Source organism: Taurulus bubalis (assembly GCF_910589615.1).
Source record: "Taurulus bubalis genome assembly, chromosome: 15".
Lineage (NCBI taxonomy): Eukaryota > Metazoa > Chordata > Actinopteri > Perciformes > Cottidae > Taurulus > Taurulus bubalis.
In genome coordinates, this window is record NC_136603.1 from 17,346,052 (window position 1) to 17,368,416 (window position 22,365).

The following is a 22,365-nucleotide window of genomic DNA, read 5'->3' on the forward strand; positions in this document are numbered from 1 at the left end:
AAGCAACAACAAAACAAGAGCGATGACAGTAGTACCAGCAATATGTGTTATTGAGGTTATTGAAGTACATTATAGTGCATGAATTTTCTTAATATATATATACACACATGTAAAAGAAACAAGGGAAACTCAAAGTTTGGACATTGTATTCAATTTATTTTACAAGGTACTCAAGGCACTTCACATGGTAAGGAGGTTGGCGTCTGCAGATCTGAGGTTGCGGGAGGGAGCGTGTCGGTGCAGGAGGTCAGAGAGGTATGAAGGGTTTAGGCTTTAGGGCTGTGAAGGGCTTTGTAGGTGATGAGGAGAATCTTGAACTGGAGTATGTGCTGTATGGGAAGCCAGTGGAGGTTTTGGAGGACTGGGGTCATGTGATCTCTGGCGCTGGAGTGGGAGAGCAGATAGTTTGATGGTTTTGGTGGATGTGCCGTACAGGATGCTGCTGCAGCGTTCCAGTCGAGAGGTGATGAAGGCGAGGATGAGTGTTTCAGCAGCCGAAGAGGAGAGGGAGGGGCGTAGACGGCGATGTTTTCAAGATGAAAGAAGGTGGTTTTGTGATGTGCTTGACGTGCGTTCAAAGGTGTCGGGCAGGACCAGAGTCCAGATGTAACCACGACCCATGGAAACCTGTGAGGCGAGAAAGCTCAAAGACTGTGGGGAAGAAGCAGAGTTATGATGTGCATTGATGGACAGGAATTCATAAAAGCAGAGAGAAGAGGAGAGAGGAGCTCAGTGTATCCTAAGATGTCCCCAGCAGTCTCGGCCTGTAGCTGCATCTCTAGGGACCAACATATAATAAAAATGACATCATCATGATCAGCAGTCTTTTCTCTCTGTTGATAATAGTATTTTGGTGCTTGGACTCGTATTTGCAGCATATTAAGCAGCAGCTTTCTTGCTGACTATTAATGGTGTCAGTTTTAATTACAGCTTTACAATCATTTGACCCATTTACATTGACACTATTAGACGTCTTTTAAAAGGCTGTGCGACTACTTTTGTGTTATTTGGCCGTTTGATAGTCGAGAGCAACGCCTGGTATTTACTAAATTATTAATTTATATAAATGAGAATCAAAGATAATGAATAATCTCAACAAAAAAAAAACATTTAATAATTAAATTAATTTCTAGAATTACACAAATCCTCATCACAAAATAACACAAGCTTTGTTTTCTGCAGAATCTGAGCGTCCATTTCAGCTCATAAAACCTTGTAGAATGATTCTAGAGGAACAACATGGAGACATGAAAGTGAGACGGTCACTGTTGCAGCTCAACACAGTTCACTCACTGACGCTATTTGATCCAAACTGGTTTAATTTATTCTAAGAATGATAATATGATCTGAAGTGAACGCTGCTGTTCATTTCCTGCTCGTTACATTTCGTAACCAGACTTCTGTCACTTTGTTGTTCAAAAATACCTGAGAATCCAACGCTGCAAGTTCAAATCAGAGTTTCATTTTAAAAGTGTTCATACATAGATTCTGTTTACTGAGTTTCACCAACTTAACTGTCAGTAAGACAACTGAAGTAAGAAAAAAGGACGTTAGTGATTAACTCGTTATCAATCAACTCACACAATGACGGAAATAGACATTTCTGGTGAGTAATGTTAATATTAAAATGATCCTTAAACCCCTCAGTGATGAAGATTATATGTGTTTTACTGTAGAATATAATTGTTTATTATAGAACCAGCTCCTGTTACTAAACTAAAATACTATTTGGAATTTCTTTTATGATGTAACATTAATCCTTTTATTTATCAGCTTCAGTTTATTTAAAATCACAACTAAACAGATACCAGTACTTATTCTTTATAGTCATCATGTCATGCAATTATATTAATACTGTATATATTGAACCAGAGGCAGAAACATTTATTTGATTTCACATTCATTTTATTTTGTGTAGGAAAGGGAGACACCTGATCACCAGGAGAAACCCTTTCATGATTGATTAAAGTTGGTAATTTAGAGTTTCCAATTAGCTGAATATTTTTTTTCTTTTTGTGGGAGGAAACCTGAGTACAAGGGGAAAACCCACGCAGACACAGAGAGAATATCCAAACTCCACACAGACAGAAAGAGGAAAGAATCTGTGTATGGAGCCAAATCCAGGGAAGAGTTTTGATCATTTAAAAAAATTTCAACAGAAATAAATAAATAAAAAATTAGTGTATTACCCGAAACGTTTATTGGGGTTAAATATATTTTAGATTCAGTTCTGGAAATTTTTTTAATAAAATATATGAACTTTCAGGTTCAAATCTTTTTCCCAAATGATCAAAACTACTGCCCTGGATTTGGCTCCACGTCTGTGAGGCTGCAGCGCTAACCACTGAGCCACTGTGTCGCCCGGAAGGAGGGAGAGAGGGAAATAGAGGAGAGGGATAGAGGGAGAAAAGATGGAGAGAGCGATACACAACGTATTGACAATGGGTCCTTGTCGATACGTTTACCTGACTCAACAGAGGTCCAAGAAAGACCAGGGCTGAGGATCTGGCTCCTCCAGTCCTGCAGCAGGGCTTCCACGTCTTTGGCCCAATCAATTAAATCTGAAATATATTGAACCAGAGAGGCAGAAACATAGAACATTTATTTAAAAATATAAAATCTTTAGAAAAGAAATGTAAACATAAATCATCCATCACTATGAAAAAAAAGATAGAAATTGATATTTACCTTTTTAATAAGAAGGTTCACAATTTCTCCACCTCCTCCTCCTACATTGAATAAAACTTACCACAGCTAAAACAACTTAATACATAAAATACAACTTAACACATCTAAAAAAGTAATGCATCTATATACATGCAGGAGAAAGTCAAGTTTTTTTGTTGTTTTTTAAGAAGTTTGTGTGTGTGTGTGTGTGTGTGTGTGTGTGTGTGTATATATACATGCAGGAGATTTATTTTATTTTTTTTAAGAAGAAAGTTGTGTGTGTGTATATACATGCAGGAGAAAGTAACTTTTTTGGGGGGGGGTTTGTGTGTGTTAGTCGACCTCCATCGGCTCACCGAGTTCCTCAGGTGGTTCCGGGGGATCTATCTCCATCGGCTCTTCGGGGTCCTGAAGAGGAGTGGAGGCTCTTTGGAAAACAACAAAATAAGTTATCAGAATGATGCAGATGAAACACAATGTTACATAACCATATGACATGGGGACTGTTGTCCAATACAAGCTCAGTATAATGAGTACATTGGACCAATCAATAATTGAAAAGCAGAATCGTCTTCAATTAAACAAAGACGAAGGTAGTTCTTTCTTACACAGTCTTATATTTTATTCCTGTCTTATTCTATTTTAGTTAGTCTTGATTTCAGGTTCTCTTGGCGCTTTAATGCTTTTAATTGTATTTAAATGTCATTTTGTGGTGTGTTTCTTTTAAACTATTGCTTTTGATGAGAACCTTTAATGGCCTGGTGAATAGATAAGCTTACCGTCTCATGCCTAGCCAAGAGGAGGGGATAGAAGAAGAGGGGGAGGAGGATCTAGAAGAAGAGGGGGAGGAGGCGCTAGAAGAAGAGGGGGAGGAGGAGGAGCTAGAAGAAATGGGAGTGGAGAAGAGACTAGAGGAGTTATGCCGTGTTCACACCAAAACAGTTGCGAAATATTTGCGCGTCCAGATTACATGTTAAGTCAATGCACAACCGCGTTAGGTTGCAAAAAAGCAAATTTTTCGCCGGGCGTCACGATAGAAGCGAAACGGCGTCGCAACGCCGCTTTTTCGCTGGCGTTCAAATATTTCAACTCCAGCGAATAATTCGCATGACGCGGAGTTGCGAAAGCCAATCAGCGTTGAGAAGCTCCGCCCGGCATCACCGCCGTTACTGAATGAAACTGCTGGCCCGCTGAAGGAGCGCTGGAAACGGCTTCACTCAGACACTCGTCCTGGAGGATAATGTTATGAACCCAGACACGGGGGTGGTTGATGTTCTGACGTGTATGGGACTTCCTCAACAAGTATAAAGCAGAACTAGAGGTTATTTCAATGCTGAATGGCGGAAATAGTAAATGCTTTCACAAACACGGAGATAGAAGCTCCGCCCGGCATCACCGCCGTTACTGATTCAAACTGCTGCTGGTCCGCTGAAGGAGCGCTGGAAGCGGCTTCATTCCGACACTCGTCCTGGAGGAGTCGGAGCTGTGTGTGACTACGGATAATGTTATGAACCCAGACACGGGGGTGGTTGATGTTCCGACGTGTGTGGGACTTCCTCAACAAGTATAAAGCAGAACTAGTGGTTATTTACCTGGTGCATGAAGGAAATAGTAAATGTTTTCAAGACACAGAGATAAGCCCCGCCCCCTTTCCCCAGCGATGGTTGCGAAAAAACGGATTAACCACATAGAGCGAATTTTTCACCTGCGGCGCGATATAGGCGAAGTGGCGTTGCGAAAATTCGCAACTGTTTTGGTGTGAACACGGCATTAGAGGAGAGGGAGGCTGGCTTACGGGACGCCCCAGGGTGAGCGTGCCGGTTGGGGTCCGGGTTGAGGGAAGGCTTCCGGACGAGTCGTCCTGTCTAGAGGTAAAAAAATATACAAATACAACTATCAGACCACTGCTCCACACATGGAAACAGACCAAGGACTGTTGCATCATATGGACTCTCTCACGTCACATAGTGAATTAAGAGGATCAGTGTCACTATGCAGTAATACTTCATTGAAAGTAAATGTCATACAATAAATCAGGGGTCTTCAATTCAAATTCAACGAGGTCTAGTTAGAGAATTTCCTCATGTAAACGTCCGTAACATCACATTAATGTGTAACGTGCACTATGATTCAGTCCCATATATATTGAAGTAGATTAATAGTTGTATTAATTAATTAACAAATTATGTAGTCAACAACTAACTGTTAATAAAGTGTTAAAAAAAAGCACGTGGCATTCAGGTTCTTGGTGGTCTTACCATGCTGCTGATTGCACTGAACTGGAAACGACGGGCCATCTGAGGGAAAAAACAAACAACAAACAAGATAATTACTATTATTATCTGTCTAGAAGATCTATAACAGTTTACACAGTCAGATACTAAACATTATGTTTGATAAAAGATGATTTCATTTATATTATTCATAAAAAACATCACAAGATTGTTGGCAACGTGTTAATTAGGAACACTTTCCAACAATAAGGATTACATATATTGTCATGCGTGCATTACTTATGATCTGTATCACCTAGAAGTTATATTTAATGCAAACAATCAATTCTGATTAATTGTTGACATTGAAGTCTGATCTATGTTGTCTATCACTTAAACTGGGTTCCTGTGACAAATATCGAGAAGACTAATAATGATCAATTACTATAATTATAATAAAATAATAGTAATAGCTAAATTTGAACTATCATTAAATAAATGCACAGCTACACAATATCAATCTATTACTGGCAGAATAATAAAATCATTACTTATTATTAATCAAATTTATTTATTAACATGTTACTTTTACAAAACATGAAGCATTTTTAAATAGTGAACAAAGTTACTCAACAATACTTAACTTAGTGTATAATGCTTTTACCTGCACAGCATGCTACATTTAAATACAGCTGACATGTTGATGAATTAGTATTAATAATCCAATATTATAAAATATGATATTTAACTTTGAAATGAGCCAAACTGCAAGAAACATATTTATTTGGCACTTATTGTACTGAACCTGAGTTTATGTAAGTTAATTTAATCAATATTTATTTATGGTGGACACTTAATATACAATTCACAGAGCAGAGGAAATATGTTTCAGTAAAGTTTAGAGAGATAATAAAATGAACTTAATGAGTTTTTAACTTGTACTCTGGGTGTAAACACACATTGCTACATGGCTAACAATATGCTGGTTGAGTCATTACCTTGTTGTTCACTGAAGGTTGAGTTGGGTTAGCTTGAGTTAGGTTAGCTTGAGTTGGGTTAGGTTGAGTTGCGTTAGCTTGAGTTGGGTTAGCTTGCTAGCTAGTTGTTGAAGTGGTTTTCTTCAGGAGAAGTTCAGATTTGCTGTCCTCTCGGTGGGGTCTTCAAGCGCAATGAGGAGAAAAGAGGGACACTGTTCTCTTATAGGAACAAGTTCTATAGAAGCTCCTCGAACATTCCATTGAGAACGTTAAAATAATGACGCCAAAACCCGCTGTCGTTGGGCCACGCCCCCTGGCTGCCGGAACGTCACTCAAAGCCCGATGTTTCTGGGCAACGGCCCCCGACAGCCAAATCACTACTGACAGCTTCCGTAATTAGTATGAGATATGTTTATTATTATCACCTGTTATGGAATGGGTAACTGATAAATGTGTGTAATATTGAGTCATGCATGGAGTGCAACTATGTTAATGCAGCATACATTCATATAAATCACATCCTGATTTGTTGTATACATTTTATTTGTATTTTATTAAAAAAATTAAAAATTAAATAAAAAGACCTTCATTGTCTACAATAAAATCCATAAATCATAAATCTGACAAAAGTTGGCCTACGTTACTGGAGAAACCATGATTTAGTACATATTTTAGTCGGCCAACTTTGATTATCTGTACACCAGAATATAGTCAAGATATTTTTTAGGACCTTTTTTAATTTGGTTGATTGTGGAAAAAAAAAAGTAGCAGTGTTTCCTAGCACCAGAGTATCTTCGGCAAAACTCTCATTTTGGGTCTGACAGTTAGCCCTGCTCAGTCCTGGTCCTCTCTTGCCTCCCCATCCACCAAAGGACCCGGAATACAGCCTCAGGAAATGTTTATTACTGTAATATGCTGTAAGAAGTGAGAGCCAGCATTGGAATTATTGTAAATATTCCCAATCCACTAATCTGAAAAAAACATTGCAACTGTAGAAATATATTTATCAAAACAAAAGGCTACTAAAATGGTAGCAGTGTAGATGTCTGAAATGATTCAGCATGAAGCTTTTGGCATGAGGCAGCAAGATATATTCACCATTTGAGGGATTCAAACTGTGACCTTCCTTGGCAGTCTCTCTGCCACCTGCTACCCACGCCCTCCAAATGGCCCAAAACTGTCCAAATATGGGAGACTTAGTAGTTTATGGTGAGAGAGGTTACAACTAGGAATGATTGACGACCCAAACTGAAACACTATCATCATTGAAGGCCAGTGTAAAGGTTTGCCCTCCATAAAGACATTGTGGAAAGTTGCATACAAGTGTTTCAAGTTGTTACATTTTTGGATCTTGATGATGTTTCCAGCCCAATGTCAATGGATTTCAGGCTCAAACGTGCATACCTTTGAATAGCCAGGCTTGAATACCCTACAAAGCCCTTTCCAGTGTTTATTGTAAATAGTATTTTTTATGTTTTTTGTGAAGTGAGCAATCTTTCTTGGTGAGTGTCCTTTCAGTGTCTTTTCAAGTACAACATGCCTAACAGAGCAGTATCACACAAACATATGAAAAAACACGCAACTCTTACTAAACACATTTTAGACATAGTAGATATTTTAGACAGATGTTACCCATTCAAATGTGTGTAATGCCAAACTTTTTAATTTCAGGAACTGTCTAGAAGAGCATCTGAAACCAAATGTACATCATGAACACCAGAACGATGGAATAGACGGACGGAGAGAGTGAGAAAGAAAGAAAGAAAGAAAGAAAGAAAGAAAGAAAGAAAGAAAGAAAGAAAGAGGTGGAGCAAAAGAGCAGTTGGTTCACTGGAAATGAAGCTGCCGTTTAGAAATGAGCTTGCCTGGTCCAACACACTCTGCTTTGATGTCGATAGGAAAAATGGCATATGTGCTGGGTTGAGACTCTAGCACAGGTTCCCATCCTTGGCGTCTTTGTTAGCGCATCACGGCCTTCCTCATTTGCGTCCGTGAAGTTAAGCTCTGACTGCCACCTCTTTACAATACATTGTGAATCTTCAACCCATTAAATACATCTCTAACATTTCCACAAATCCTCCCAGAATAGACAGGAGACGGCTCTGAATGAATCGCTCACTCAGCGGCCTCTCTTTCATGTGTGGGCTACTGAATATCAGACATTAACAAATGCATTTGACTTTAATGAGTCTTCTCAATATTGCCCTGGCTTTGTACAGGCAAAACATCTGCTGACTTAAAATGACCTTACTCAGGCAGATACGTTGGTACTCAAACAAAAAAAAAGGATTAGAATGGAATGGAAATATCAGCTATATCGAAGTCCAAACGATACATATTTTGACTAACGAATGAGATAGTATCTTAATAAAATATAATATCACGAAAAAATGTCTAATTCTAAACGCTTTCGTTAGTCTAGAGACAAAGTACCGATAAGCGAACACTGTTTTTTGTATCTGTCACTACACCAACAGTAATATAAAGTGTGAAAACTTCGGACGAGAGGAGGTGGACTCTATGTATACACGATGCTTGTGCACAAAGTAAAAGATTGACAATGTTTTTCCTCATGTTTAATGTTTTAACACATAATTCACATAATTATATCTACCTAACGTCACGTGTATTACTGTATCTTAAAGTACACAAGAACATTTGGAATCCAAGCCATTCCCAACATGTCTCTAATGTATAAAGTCCGGACAGCTCTGAGTCCATCTCTGAGTACAGCTGATGGAGCCGCTTTAACTTCATCTCTGTTGCTCCTCTGTGGCATGCACGTGGTCTGCAACGAGTAAAACTTTAAATGAGAGAACCATGTTCAACGGGGATAATAACATGTATTTACACTCCATTCCAGCAGGTGGCAGTAGCACGCCGGTAAACAGTGAAGACGACGCAGCGGCCAGAGGTCGAAGTTGAATTAAGTAAAAACATGGTTGAACACGGGGACATCCGCGTGGTTCACCGAGGTGGCAGTAAAATAAACTACAGAGAGCCTGTCGTAACCAACGACTCCAGGTAAGTGCGTGTTTTCAGTCCGGTAAAGTTCACTATTGGCGGAAAGACATTCTCGCGTTTCTACAGGTTGTTATAAGCCAGAGAGCTTCAGCCGGTGCTAGCCCGTTAGCATTAGCGACATGAGCCGCGAGACAACTGTTTACAAAGTAGCACGAGCAGTCACCTGTCCTGGTTACTACAACCACACGGGTATCGTCCAGACCACCGCAGTGTTTTGGGTAAACTTTGTGGTTTGTGCTGCTGCAGGTTCCTGCTGTGCGCCTCGGGAGAGCGCGTGAAAGTGTTCAGCACCTCCACGGAGGAGTGCGTGCACGAGCTGCGGGGACACACCGACCTGGTGACCGGTGTGCTGCTCAGACCCTCCAACCACCTGCAGGTACGCTCGTCTCACCACGCCGTGTTGAAAGCTACGCGAGTAAAACCACTAAAGTAAATAACTTTACAGACTGCGTACCGTAATGAATGCAAACCCCATGTCTATCTTCATATTTGTACTGCATTAGGGCCAGGGCCAGTCTTCTGGAGCTTACACCACTTAGCAATCGGTTCCTCACCAGTTTAGGGATGCTTTTCCACACAGGCCCTTTGTTTTTGTTCCATAGATACCGATATATATATATATATATATATATATATATATATATATATATATATATATATATATATATATATATATATATACTTAAGTTGTCAGCAAATAAAGTAAAATGTTAATCACAATTTCCTCCAGCTGACTTTTTTAGGAAGTTTACTTTGTCTAAGCCATAGTCCAGAACCTAAATAACTTACAATTATATAATGCAGAGAGAAGCAGCACACTGACAAAGGAGCGGGAACCAGCAAGTGTCCTTTCGCTTGATTGTGAATATATTATCAAAAACAATATTTCTGTTTGTCTTATTGATACATTGACTAATCTTATCAGCACTGATACATTGCTTACATCCATCTGTGGAGAAAGACTCCACTCGACATCAAATGTCCTGTAGATTTGATGAGGTCTGCCTCTGTTACGGTTTTCCAATGTTATTTTTGGCTGTGACATGGAATATATGCTGTGTTCTATATGCTGTGTTCTTTCCTTTAGTTAGGGGCAAATTATTTCTTTAATGAAGCCTCTTTTCTTTCTTTTTTTGACATGTGTGTTAAGTAGAAATATACATGTTCAACAACCAGTAATTGTATCTGTTTTACTCCTGTATGCTTTGGCATATGTCCAGATCCAATGATTGATTGCAATTTGCACATTTCAGTGGCCGAGTTATGCCTCTTAGTGGCTTCATACATTAATTTACTGAAATAGGACATGTGTAGTTGCTGCTTATATAATGCTTTTACATTTCACTTCTTCTCCTGTGATGATGCATTTCTGTTTTGTTGCAGGTCTACTCTTCCTCAGTAGATGGCACTGTCAGGCTTTGGGACTTCACAGATGGCATCCTTATTAAGGTACAGCTTGATTCTTGTATTTTTTCGCTCCAGTCTTTGCAGTCTGTGTGGCTCAACCAGATCTCCCTCCCACACTTGCTGTGTTTACTTCCACTTGCCTTTCTATTTTTTTCTAATAATTAAGCTACCATCCATTTTATAGCACGGTGTTGATTTATTTTCGACATCATGCATTTACAGTATCTACACGATTTAGGTTATTTCAACAGCAGAGCGAGCAAGGTGCCCATGGTGGAGTGTGGCGAGCTGTCACAGAACCTGTATATTTACCTCCTGCTGAGCCTGTGTCCCACAGTAGTGAAGGAAGAGTTGCCTGAGATCTGTTTCATCAAAGAGCCTGTTTTGTGTTTTCTCTGATGTCTGACAGTCATGTGTGATCTCTTCCAGACTTACGTCATTGGATACCCGGTTTACTCCTTCTACGCATCTGCAAACCATGGAGGAGTCCTCTTTATCGTTACTCCCACGCAAAGTGATAAAAGATCTGGTAGGTTTGGCCTATTTTCTAATTGTGGTCATTGCCTGGGTGTGATGCCTTTTCTGTCATCATCCGTTGGACCACTGGTTACCAACCTGGGGGTCGCCAAAGCTTCATTGGAGGTTACGAGGCCTTCCTGTTTTTAAGGGGTGTAGGACAACTTTTTAATTCAAATATACAGTTGGCATACATCTCAGCATTTCATTCATTTCTGTAAAGAAAACTAAACATATTTTAAGGATATAATTAGAATAAGCGCACAGGGAAGATCTTAACGCATACAAAAACGCCTTTGATATGATATGAACTTTATTCGTCAGCTGGTGCTGAAATTTGTCTTGCTCTTTGGTCTCTGCTAAGCAGCCTCTTCCTGCATTAGAAGAGTATGCCGTTAAAACAAGCACATGGCTAACAGAACAATGGCTGTGCGTCAGAAGAAGAAAACACAGAATGTATCAAAAGAGAAGCCTGTTAAATATATATGATTGTTAAAAATACATAATACAGGCACGGAATTGTGTAAAGTAAAATATCAGCTCCGAATTTAACCAAATCTGTTTTTATACAACAGTATGCAATTATTGCTTTCACTATTTGGGTTTATTGTCTCCTGTTATTGAAAGAAATTAGCAGAGTGATCAATAATAATGCTGAAGTGGTACCCAACTGCAGAACCAGGCTAGCTGGAATATTAGCTGTCTATAAAGCTTCACACCACTACATTCAAATGTAAAGTTTTGTTTTGTTGCTTTTACTGGCAAAAACTCTGTTTGATGTTTTAGATGTGTCATAGAAGACTTTGCAGACAAATTAGATAATTTGGGTGAAGTTCGGTGCAGTCCGTGTGTTTCTTTCAACACATCAGTGTTGGCAGGTCAGACCCGGATGTGCGTTAGTGTATCCAAATGCATTGGTCTTTACAGGAGCAGTTTTCGGATGCTTCCACTAGGAGTCACTAGTCACAGTAAATGTCAAATTATTCTCAAAGGGCCTGTAACATGTGTGAAGTAGAATTGGGGTAAGAGGTCACTGGGTAAGAGCATGTAGCTGGCTGATGTCTGACATTGTGTGTTTGTGTGTGCGCAGAGTTGTTCCAGCTGGTTGCGGTAGATCTTCCGCAGAGCGGAGATCAGCAGGTGGAGGCCCGAGAGCTTTCTGCTGTGCTCAGCGACGTCAGTTGCATCCCAGCAACCATTGGCTTCGGCAGAGGGGTACATACACCACCACCAAAATACAATGATATAGGAAACTATATTTTTTGACCATGATCTAAAATTGTGTCCGTCTTCAAAAACTTTGACAAACCCCAGGGGAAACATGAAAGAAGTCAGATAAGATAAAGAAAAGCTCAGTAGTAAGCGGGAGCTGCTGTAAAAGGCGCTGGAAGAAAGACTTAATAATTATTCATAAAACATTTTTTTATTGGGGGGAGATTTATTTTATATATATATATATATATATATATATATATATATATATATATATATATATGAATGTACAATTATGATCGTTTTTTTGTTAACACCCTGCTTCAAATTTACGCCAGCATTTACTCAAGAACAGGCTTAAAATACAGATCCTTCCTGCATTAATGGGTTAATAACCAGATGTTCTCTTTCTCAAAGGGGGAATATATTGCTTCAGCTAAAGGTTTGGATCTGGTGGTCTACTTCTTCAAGAAGGGGAAGTCATACAGGTGAGCCACAGTGTGAGATGCTTCAGTTACGAGTTGTGGAGTATTTTATTGAAGAGGGGAAATTGATTAAAGACTATCACCTCAAATTGTCACGTAAAACCACAAACCATTCACAGCTTTAGATTCCAAATGTCACAAAAACTATGTATTTGTCTACTTAGACACAATGATGTAGAGGTCAGAAGTAAAGTTGTCATATGTGACAACGAGAATGAATCTTAAAATTATGATGTTCACATTTTCCTACAAAGCCATGAGGAAGTTCACTAAAACCGTATGTCTGTTCTTGTGTGGTTGTTGATAGGTTTCCTCTCAAAGAAGACAACAAGAAGGGAGGCAAGAACACGTTCTTGTGCATTGCTTGTCACCCAAAGGATGACTGCATTGCCACCGGGCATGAAGATGGAAAGATTCGCTTGTGGTGAGTGTAGTAACGAGATGGACCCGGAGCATATACGCTCACATCAGTGGTTTGATCAGTCGTCATTTGAACAATTCTTTAGCCTGAACAACTCCCCGACCGGACAACCTCGTGGTAGCGTCCTGTCAATCACGTGGTAGTCTTAAAACTAGCAATTGTGACCATAAACTCATGTTTACTGAAGTAATAAATCAAGTGAGAAGTATAGGCATTTTCTCATAAACGTCTATAGAATCTACTGTATACACTTCTTTTTGCAACCAGAGAAGTCACCCTTTGATGGCTGTTAGAAAGAATGCAAGTTTAAGGCGTTTCTGCATTGGCTTCACTTTTTGTAACCTGGAATGTAGCAGGGAAACTTGTTTATGCTTCCCCTACAGCCATAGCCGAAGGCGTTATGCGTTGGTGTTTGTCCGGTCCATTCTCGTGACTGCCTGTATGGAATTTCTTCGAATTTGGCCCAAACATGCACCTGGGCTTAAGGATGAACTGATTTGATTTTGTGGTCCAAGGTCACTGTTAACTCCCAAAAAAAGTTTTGGCTCATAACTGAAGCATTGAATGCTAATTATGACAAATTACATTTTTTGGCACAGTCATGGATGTAAACTGCTACTTGACCGGTTTCCGAAGCCATACATAGTGTAATTCTAGTTTCTTACATTACTGATTATCCTTTCAGGAGAAACTTCAACCACAAGAAGGAGTACACATACTCCACCCTGCACTGGCACCACAATGCTGTCAGCGCAATGTGCTTCACACCAGAAGGTAGTTTTATTCTTATTTATTTATTTCTATTTCAGAGCGATTATTCATCTCAATTAAAGTATATATTTTTTTAAGAAAAATGCATGCCTGCCCTGTTCCTGCCTCTGTATGTATTTCGGCTTTGTTTCACCAGGCACCAACCTGTTGAGTGGAGGCTTGGAGTCGGTGCTCGTCCAGTGGCGATACAACCAAGAGAGCCAGCGGGACTTCCTGCCCCGCTTGGGTTCGGCCATCAAACACATCGCCGTCTCACCTGATGGAGCTCTGTTTTGTACCTCACACAGTGACAACAGTAAGAAGCTGTTACCTGTTTTATACACTCTGTCTTAGTAATAGTGGAAGGAAGGTTTGGCTAACCGGTTTCTGTCTCTTCTTGTTTTAGAGATTACGATCATTCAGAGTTGTGTTAAAGTGTCAGCTGTCATTCAGGGCCTGGTCAAAGGTGAGTACATACACTCTGTCCGTTGCAACAGCACGTAGATCGAACAGGCTGTATGGGCCCATAGATAATATACATATCTAACATAAATTACCTTCAGTTTCTGGAAAACAATCTTGCTTCTAAGGAAGATCTTGCCCATTATATTAAAATATCTCAATTTGGAGGAAGAAAAATGTTCATCCCCAAACAAAATTGTAACAAAATGGTCCAGGCTGAATTTTTATGGAAATAACTTTTTGACTCCATCTGTGCTTTTTCAAATAGTAGAATAAAGAAAATTGAAATCCCTTTCAAGTAAACCAGATTGCTTCATCAGACAAAAACAAATAACATGTGCAATCACTTTGTTAGAACAATGCAAATAAAGTTCTGTCTGTGCAAAAATAACTAATATTTAAAGTTTGAGAACCACTGCTCTAAACGATTACAGTGCTGTGTTCAAAGACATTCCCAAAAAAATATTAAGGAAATCAAACAAACCTCTTTAATAAAAAAAAACAGTAGTTGATCAATGTGGAAAACATTGTATTTTTTGTTGTTCAAATTTTTTTGTTCACGTTTTTATCGTGTGCAGAAAAGCATAAAACAAAAAAGTAGGATCTGCTAGGTTACTCTGTGCCCGTATAGAATGATTTGACTTTTCTTTTCTTGGTGCAGGAGAAAGTGTCACGACAGACTTGATGGTGGATCCACGCAGCAAATCCTTGGTGCTGAACGGGAAACCAGGCCACCTGCAGTTTTACTCCCTCCAAAGAGACAAACTGCTGTACAACGTAAGCATTCTGCTTTATAAACTGAGCCAAAGATGGCACGTATAAGCCAAACCAAGTGAGTTTTTGGACCTGGTTTGCAGCTTTCATGGATGTAATGTGCTATTACAGAAAATGAAATTGCACAGTTATGGTTACGAGTACTTGGAGACCAGGTATTTTCAATACAAACCGCTCACTTAACCATACTGTCAACAACACCGTGGCATGATTTATCTATTAACTAAAATCTGTCTTCTGTATTTCCCACAGCTGGACATAGTGCAACAGGAGTACATTCATGAGTCGGGCTTGGAGCAGTTTGAGGTGGTCAAGGTGGCCTTTGATGCCTCTGGCAACTGGATGGCAACAGTGGAAGAAAGAAAACAGAAAGATGCTGAGCTGGAGTTCAACTTGAAACTGTGGGCATTTGACGAGCAAACACAGAGGTACATGCGTCTAAACTCTGTGATGTATGTTGGTGTTTCAATCGGTCATCGACGCAGATAACCCTCACTAGTACACTGGTCTACGAGTGCTTTCAAGATTGTAAAGCTTTGTGAATCACACTTCTGTGGAAAGATCAGTGTACGGGTTATATGGGATTATAAAAACTTCACTACTGCATTGTACTGGCCAGTGTTTTTTCTTTTCCTTTCCACAACCCTGTAACATGCTTACTGTATCACCTGCAGTTTTGTGCTGAACACGACCGTCTCGGCCCCACACGAGGCCCGGATTACGGCCATGTGCTTTTGCCAGGCCACCGACAGCCAGACCACCATGCTGGTCTCCGCCAGCAAGGACGGACACTTCAAAGCCTGGCAGCTGCCCAGATCAGCCCGCGCAGAGGGTAAGCAGTCCAGCTCAGTTTCTGGCAGTGCATTCCACCAAATGTTCGTCTGATCTGTTAGTGTGGTATTATTTACCGTGCTCTTTTAACTTGCTGTCCTTCTGTTGTAGACTTTGACTTCTAATTCTGAGTTTGCATCTCCAAGAACTTTGTGTTCTTGAGTCAGTCTTAGGAGCATGCATAGCTGTGTGGGATGTGTCATCATTCTTATGGCTCGAGTAGGTAACCTGTAACTAAGGCTGTTTTTGTCTGGAAAAATGCAGGCTGTTACTTTATAATTGAAAAGAATAATAACATGTATCACTTTATCTGATGAAGAACATCATTTGGTCATTGTATAGGTAATTCTTTTCAACAAATTCTTGAGCAAGGAACTGCAAGCTGAGTGTATACATTACCTTTAATTCTATCTAACTATCAGGCCAAACTGACCAAATTGAAAATATGCAATAATTTAGTTTAAAATCTTTTTAAAATATCTAATCTCAATATCAGGATGTCCATCCTACCATCAGTGGCATGTAGGCAATGCTTAAATTCAAAGTGTACATGATTTTTATTAAATGTTTTTGCATTCTGTGTTTCCCTCTTGCAGATGAAGGTCCTTCCTGGTCGTGTGATTTCGTCGGAGACTATCACGGCCTGGTGCCAGAGTGCTGCTGTTTCTCAGCCGATGGTTCTCTGCTGGCCGTCAGCTTTCAGGAGGTGGTGACTGTGTGGAGCCCGGCTTCCTGGGAGCTCCTGACAACTCTGTCCCAGCCGCCCAAAGCCGTCAGGTTATTACATAAGCATGCGCTCAATACTTGAAGTGCTGAACAGTTTGTTTGTTGTACTTAAAGATCTTATCCTATATAAGCTCACAATGTTTAGAGAAGTAGGGGTGTTAGTTTAGCTCAATGGATAGTTTTCAGTGCAGGTGGCTAAAAGGAGGGGAAAGCTGTACACCCATAACTCCGATGCGATCCTCTTATTTTATGCATCAGTATTTTTACATTTAAAAAGACAACTACCCAAAAAAGGCAGACAACAGCAATAAAGCAGATATCTGTTAAGAAAAGCACAGCATAAATATAAAACATCCTCAAATAAAGGGAAAATATGACCATAGTGTAATTTAGTGTCTGAAGGCAAAAGAATGACTTGACGGAGGCATAAGAGCCAGATGGTTACTGTCTCAGTTGGCAGCACATCAGGTACAAATACTTCAACATGAAATCTTTAAATTGGAAAAATAAATATTACAAAAGACATGCCAAACGCAGGAGTAACTGCTTTAATAAAGGGAGCCAGTTGTTAAACTAAAGCTCTCAACATCACTGAGCAAAAGTCTGCTGCAAGAACAAAACGTTTGCAACTGTCTATTGCCCAATACTGGTTGTAGAGGTGCTGTACATACCCAGTAAGAGCTGACTAGACACACTGGGGCTCAGATTAAGGGAAAAAATTGATAAACAAGTGACGGCGTGCACACAAATTCACTAAGCAACCAGCCGATTTAGAGTTTGGCTGTTTGCTTCCTTGGTAGTGGACGCTCTTGAACAGTTAAATGACCTTTTTACCACACTGGCAGAAGTCCAGAGCCTTGTTTCTCACCGGAGACGGGGATCTTACTGCCTGGGGAAGAAGAAGAAATGCAGCCTGTCAGTGAAACACAGGAACAGGCTGCAGTTACGCAATGTTGCTTGAGTCTCAGAAATGTTGCCCCCCCCCCCCCCCCCCCCCCCCAAGAAGGGGCCCTCAGGTCACTGAGGACACAAAACTACCATTGTTAGTTTCTGTACCACTTTTCTGAAATATTCCAAGAGCAAAGCACTGAGTCAGCCGTAAGCATATTTACAAGACAAACGGAGAGCGATGACTTGCATTATTTTAGAATAAGGAAACTAGCTGAGAGAAACATTTAACTGCCAATAAACCTTTAAAACTATTCATCACAATAAACACTAGAAACGGTCTCTCGTTAGTTAATAGCTCTGTGCTCTTTTACAGGAATGTAAAGTTGTCTGAACTAATGCATAACAGATGAACTCAGAACCTTCAGAAACCCTTTTTCAAATGAAAAGACATTTCCTGTCAAATTTGGGAGCTGAAAGCGAATTTGAGCGCAATAAGACTGGGAAGTTGTTGGGAGGGAAACAGGAAAATGTTAATGGTCATCTGTTTTGACAGCTGCCTGGGACTACTCGTGGTACATAACTACCACCTATGGATGTGTAGCACTTACTTAACCTCCAAACCCACCAACTATTAACTTGCAACTTGAGAAATTAATAACTTGTTTTCCTTTATCTTTTTCCTCCAGCGGTTTAAAATAGGTACAATTACCCTAACAAGTTTATTTTATCAAGAAAGTAATGCATTTTTTAACAAATGAATTTTCACAGACTCACTTTGAATATGTGTATAAGGCAGTACTTTAAAGTCTAAGCCATTATTGACTTATCTGTTGGACACACATGTCCTGTGTGTTTGCTTCTTGGTGGGTGTTCGGACTCGGCTTGCGTGTTTTCAATTTGAAGCCCCCAAAGCGGAAAACTCCTCAAAAGCTAATCCTGTGAAATATGTGTGGCATTAAGGTTCTTCATAGTCCCAGGGAAACAAATGTTAATTTTCAAATTCTCCACCAGGGATCTTTGCTTTGGGAGACTAAGCTGTTCCAAGTATCTGCTGGGAACCACCGACAACAACCTGCTCTGCTGCTGGAACCTCCTCACCTGCTCCTGTATGTGGACACACAGAAATGCATGTCAGAAATACAAATTAGCAGCGGAATGCCGCTCAACAATTAGTTGACATTGGTTTTAGTTTTGTGCATATCTAATTGTACTTCTGTTACCTCCGTTTCTCTTCCGGTCTCCTGTCCTCTCTGGCAGTGGAGTGGAGCACCTCAATGGACGTCAGCCTGCTGCTGATTGACCCCCTCACTGAGAACATGGCTGCCTTCTGCTATCAGGATGGAAGCAGCGACTGTAAGCTTTAAACTGGGAGGCCGGAAGTTTTAGCATTTCTAAGTTGGAAGCACACAGGAACCAATTTTTTACAAATCAAATTTCAACCCACAGAAACCATTTCTGTTGGATGACACTTGAATATCTGACACGACAAAACACAAATCTGACCTGACTGGCAAGTAATAGTGTCGGAGGTAGTCTAAAGATCAGATCTGAAAAATGTAACCAAATTTACTTTCAGTCTGTGTAGTATTTTTGTTGCAGCATTTACTTAACATACAACCTCGTACAGTCAGTGGTTCAACTCTACAAGACACTTTCTTTGAGCTGTGGGTTGAATCCAATAAAGTCACAAGACTGCTAGCCGCTGTTAAGCTATTTAACATTAGTTTTGCAGGTCAAACATATTGAGTGAATTGAACTTTTGAGCTGATGCGAGAGGAAATGTCAATGAATCACCAAATTTATAACGGTTTATTCTATGGGGGAACAAAATGATGGCAAACCATCCAATAACTTTTGAGACTTATTAATTAAAACCATAATTGTCAACGTCATGGTGGAGCTAAGTCCATAGGATTCATCCTCTGGGCACGATGAAGGTCTGTCCCAAATTTCATTCCAATTAATTCAATACGTGTCAATTATATTTCTGGCTGGGTGAAGTCCATGCAGCTAGCAAGGCTAAAGACACTACACTTTTATTTAAAAACTAAGTTTCAGTTATCACAGAAAAAAATGTAATTCATGAATGTAGCCAGATCGATCATTGGTTCATGTAGAATACATGTATTATCAGAGCTATTAAACTGTCTATTGTCAGTCTGCCAGTGGAAGAGTAGACATTATTACAACCACTGTAATGATTTTTGCTCGTTTGCTTTATTTTTCAGTGTTCGTGTTCAAGCCCAGCGAGCCTCGGCCCGTGTTTTCCCTCAAGGCCGTGTGCTCGGGGAAGGTTACTCAGGCAGTCTTTGCCCCGAGGGAGGAGATGCTGGAGAGCTGTGAGGAGAGCAGCCAGTGGCTCAACCGCTCACAGCTGTACTTCCTCACCCAGTACACGGTAAACCAAGAAAAACACTCAATTAAATATGTGTTCTGTTTATTATTACAACAAAGATTAAACAAAGAAATGTGCTAAACCTCTGAGTTCATCAAGAAAAGCATGAGGGGAGAAAAAAAAGTAGTTTTTTATTTTTTTTATTTTTATTTTTTTTAATTCTTGTGTACTTTTATTGCGTTTATATTATTGGCTGATGTGCTTTCTCCTCTACAGGACCTCATGACATTCACCACTAAGGCGGAGGAAGACAGACTGATGGCAACCAGCAAACAGGTACGCCACACCAGGGCACCAACCACTGCTCAGCATTATGGGTACTCCGGTCGATCGGCCGACATTCTTTGTAAACAGCCGCTTCGATTGACTCAAATGGCTTAACCAAAAATCCGTCTCCACTTTCAAGAAATAAATGCTCGACAATATATAGAAGTTACTGAAACTCCATAAAACGGATCGGTCCGTGGATTCATGAAGCCTTTCTTTAGAAGTCCTGTTCTCCTCTAAAGTATCCAAATACAGCCCCTTAGTTTGGTTCTGCTTTACTCTATTTCTCCACCTCTTCGAACAGGTGACATATTGTTTTAATTAATATGAGATTTCTCCTGTTTTTCCTGACATTGTGATTTCATTTTTTTTTTCTCCCCCTTTCAAGCTTGTGATCGATGACAGTGTTGCCAGGACACCGTTCTACTTGTTGCTGGGGAAACACCGGAAACAGGAAAATCAAGACTCACTGAGCAGCCTGTCTGCCGAGATGATGCCTGTGCCTCAGGGCTCTGTTGCGATCAAAGAGGTCGGTAGTTTAGTCCTGGTCCACTTTGTCTTGTTTGTGACATTGACTTATCAGAGTTTCAGATATTTTAAGTTTTGTCTTTTTGATATGTCATTTTGTTGTGCATTAAAATGTCTTTTTTTCTTCTTTTTCTTAACAGCTTCTGCAGACCCCTGCCCACGTTTTGCCCTCTACCTCTTTCCTCTGTTCTATGTTTGTTCAGTCTCTACTCGTCTCCGTTACCGACGGCAGGTCAGTGGTCCACAAAGACTGGTCAATGAAAAACGAACTAGTATTCATAGTGGTCATTTGTGTGTATATTGATTGAGGGGGGAGGAAATTTGATGGTATATTTTAGATTTCCATTATTTCTATAACATACTATAATAACTGGGTCTGGTCATGTCAGCGTGAGTCGGCAAAATGCTGATGGACTTCAGGCTGTGCATGATTCATCAACTTAAAAATATGGACTGTTTATTTCTGAAATATGCAAAGTCACGTTTCAATTTTTTCTGTGTGTTTTCATGTCCTCAGGGAGGAAAGTAAACACGCGGAGGAGGAAATGGAGAGCGAAAAGGAGGAAGAGGATTCAGAGGGGGAAATGGAATCCAGCACCACAAGACCAGAGCCGGTGTCACTGGGCAGCCAGTCGGCAGAGTCTGCTGCTCTGACAAAAGCCCAACTTAGGGAACTGAGGAGGGTGAAGAAACTTGACCACGGCTGGCTCACAGGACTCCTGCTCTCTTGAACTCGACCTTGAACAAAGACACTCACACAAATCCGGTGCCTAAAGAAAGTTTTCACCACATCAATGTTTTTTTTCTTTTCTTTTATTGGTCCATGATTATATCAGAATGGATCTCCTGGAAAGAAACCAACAATGTCAACGTTTAAACAAATCTCAATTGCAAAACGTAAAATATTTTATTACATAAGTATCGGCTCCTTTGGCAGCAATTACAGTCATTAGTCGATGCTTGTATCGGTTTACACATTGAACAATGACATATTCTCTGCTGCTGAGGCCGTTTGTCGGGGATCATGTGTGAATGGTATTTTTCAAAACTCGCCACAAATGCTGGAATGCATTTAGGTCTGTATTTTGACGATGCCGCTCCAGAACATTGACATTTGTTTTGAGGGTGATTCCTTTGTCTTTTTGAAAGCAGTTCCAAAGCTACCACCAACATGCAAGCTTCCCCCTTTCGCTTCTCTTGAAACTTAGTGTGTGGAAGTCTTATGGAGCGCAAGCTCCATAAGACTTCCACCTGCATCAGCAATATGGGATCCTTTGTGAAACTGCCACCACCTGCTCACAAGGCACATTAGTAAAATGCCTCCCTGTTGCTTACTTCACAAGCCCCCCAGTTGCTGCTGCAGAGAAAGATGTTGACGCCACCAGAGTTCACGCGGGATGGTGTGACTTTGTTGAGAGTTTAGTATAATGATCAAAAAAACATTGTTTTGGATTCAAAAGACACTTCATTTCAGTCTTGCGTGTCTGCTGGTAATAACTCTGAGCACATCACATGTCTTTCAATTAGAGTTATGGTCATGCCATATTTCTATGATTGGTCTTACATTTTGACAGGATATTAAATTAAATGTATTTGCCACAAATGGCTTTATTTTAAGACCTTGATTAAACGCACAATCATTTAATTTTACATAACTGGCTACGACATGGATTCCTTTTTTTTTCTTATGTACATAAATAAAAAAAAAAATCTAAGTCAATGTTAAAACCAGAAAAAGTCCACGGGTCGGGTGAAAACTTAAACTCAATAGGCATTTATGCATACACACATTTTCTCTACTTTAAACTGCTTTCTCTAC

The 22,365-nt window shown here is 40.1% G+C and overlaps 1 protein-coding gene across 1 annotated transcript; it reads left to right on the plus strand.

Moving 5' to 3' along the window:
- Positions 1 to 8,795: 8,795 nt before the first annotated feature.
- On the plus strand, positions 8,796 to 22,365 carry wdr75 (WD repeat domain 75; the record flags this gene model as incomplete). The annotated part of the gene is made up of 21 exons (XM_079230779.1): positions 8,796 to 8,881; positions 9,128 to 9,257; positions 10,265 to 10,330; positions 10,718 to 10,817; positions 11,895 to 12,019; positions 12,434 to 12,504; positions 12,809 to 12,925; positions 13,608 to 13,696; positions 13,830 to 13,988; positions 14,079 to 14,138; positions 14,796 to 14,911; positions 15,161 to 15,336; positions 15,583 to 15,740; positions 16,336 to 16,516; positions 18,368 to 18,462; positions 18,614 to 18,709; positions 19,585 to 19,754; positions 19,968 to 20,027; positions 20,407 to 20,547; positions 20,687 to 20,778; positions 21,064 to 22,365. The coding sequence occupies 21 exons, from the start codon at positions 8,796 to 8,798 to the stop codon at positions 21,275 to 21,277; spliced, it is 2,502 nt and encodes an 833-aa protein (XP_079086905.1). The 3' UTR covers positions 21,278 to 22,365.